The sequence below is a fragment of the Cariama cristata genome, unplaced genomic scaffold (genome assembly GCF_000690535.1).
Source record: "Cariama cristata isolate BGI_N322 unplaced genomic scaffold, ASM69053v1 scaffold5151, whole genome shotgun sequence".
Lineage (NCBI taxonomy): Eukaryota > Metazoa > Chordata > Aves > Cariamiformes > Cariamidae > Cariama > Cariama cristata.
In genome coordinates this window covers 19,409-20,901 of record NW_009599683.1, presented here as the reverse complement: position 1 = coordinate 20,901, position 1,493 = coordinate 19,409, and the positions used below count along the sequence as shown (strand labels likewise).

The 1,493-nt window shown below is 39.9% G+C and overlaps 1 protein-coding gene across 2 annotated transcripts in view; it reads left to right on the top strand.

Moving 5' to 3' along the window:
• Window positions 1-1,493, top strand: part of IFT27 (intraflagellar transport 27) — a 7,602-nt gene that overhangs the window by 4,005 nt on the left and 2,104 nt on the right. For both annotated transcript variants that reach the window (XM_009709757.1, XM_009709758.1), the window contains exon 3: window positions 807-866. In XM_009709757.1, the coding sequence (XP_009708059.1) occupies window positions 807-866 (60 nt within the window). The remainder of the gene's footprint in view (window positions 1-806; window positions 867-1,493) is intronic.

The window sequence follows — 1,493 nt, the reverse complement described above, 5'->3', positions numbered from 1 at the left end:
CCACTGTTTTCATAAGCTTTTGTGGCGTTAGAGAGTTTCCCCCTTTAGGGAGTGCTCTATGAAAAAGCATTGCTGAGGGAGAAAGCTTTTAATTCCAACTATTAAATGTGCATGTGGACAGTGTGCTTATCACTATGCAAACATGAAGATGTGCTGCATAGCCCCAAGATAATTATAATCTACAGAAACTGTTCCCAGATGAAGAGGATACAGTTTGCAGTCTTTCAGTGTGAGAATCAATGGTGATGACTAATCAGAAGCAGGATAAAAATAAAAGTAAATATAAGTAAAGTAAAAAAAGGAAAATATGAGTGTGGAGAAAAAAAACCTAAAATATGTTTATTCATTGAAATAAAGATGGAAACCAGAAGTTAAGGATAGAAATAGAACAAACAAGCAAGCTACAAAGCAGAATGAGATAAAAGGTGGAAGAAGCACAAATAACCTTGGTCCCATATGTTAGCTGATCACATGGTTGTTGCAAAACGTTCTGAGGCATGCTTTAGAGCAGCAATGTGATAGTGAACGTAGCCCTGCAGATTTCAGCTGGTACCCTTAGTTGTATATGAGCAAATCTCTGGACATTGGTTGTTCTCCGTCTTTTTCCCTCATCAGAGCAAATCTACATGGCTTTGACATGTAGGTGGGAGTGTTTTACCGGAGCTATGAGGAGTTCCCAGCAGTCTATGTTTGACGGGATTGTAATGATTCACAAGAATTGCCTCAATCCAATGCATAGTTGGTCTGCAGTCAGACAGGCTCTTAAAAACTCTTCTGATCCTTGTTTTCCTGATTTTTCTTGACAGACAACGGGCATAGAACTGTTGGTGAAGGCTGTATCGGTTCCAGAGACAAGTGATAGTGTGGTGAGTTTTTCTGTGACATAGATTGAGTCAGAAAGAGACATCCAGAGCTCAGACCTCACTTCAGTCTCATTCTGGTGGAAGATTGCTCTGCGTGTTCATAAGGCCATTAAGTTGCATTAAGGAAATGAGGCTTATCATGTACAATTGCTGATACTCCAGGGTTAGTTTAATCTTAAAAATCTAAGTTTTACCTCCTTGTATCCAACATGACATCTTAAACCAAAGCTGTTCCCAGCTTTGTTAGGATTCTCTTCTGTCCTTTAGGGCTCTCAGGTTTAGTTCATGTTTCTTAGAACTACAGAAGCTGGAACTTACCTGTTATTTTTCCTTAATGCCCTATACTCCCACTAGTGGAATGTGTACCGCGTGTATAATTTTGCATAAATAGTGCAGGTTACTGTCCTACTCCACATGCTCTGTTTCCAGTCAGGATGGAAACCAGAGTTGGGCCCTTTGAGGTAACGCTTTTATTGGTTATACATGAAAAATAGCTAATTCTTTTCTCGTACTATCTGAACTGGAGTATTCTCAGTGCGGGGAACTTGTCCCTTAGGGACACAGCACTGCTGTACTGAACAAAATGCAGGAGTTACAAGTTCCAGTATTTACTTTCAAAACCTTTCCCTA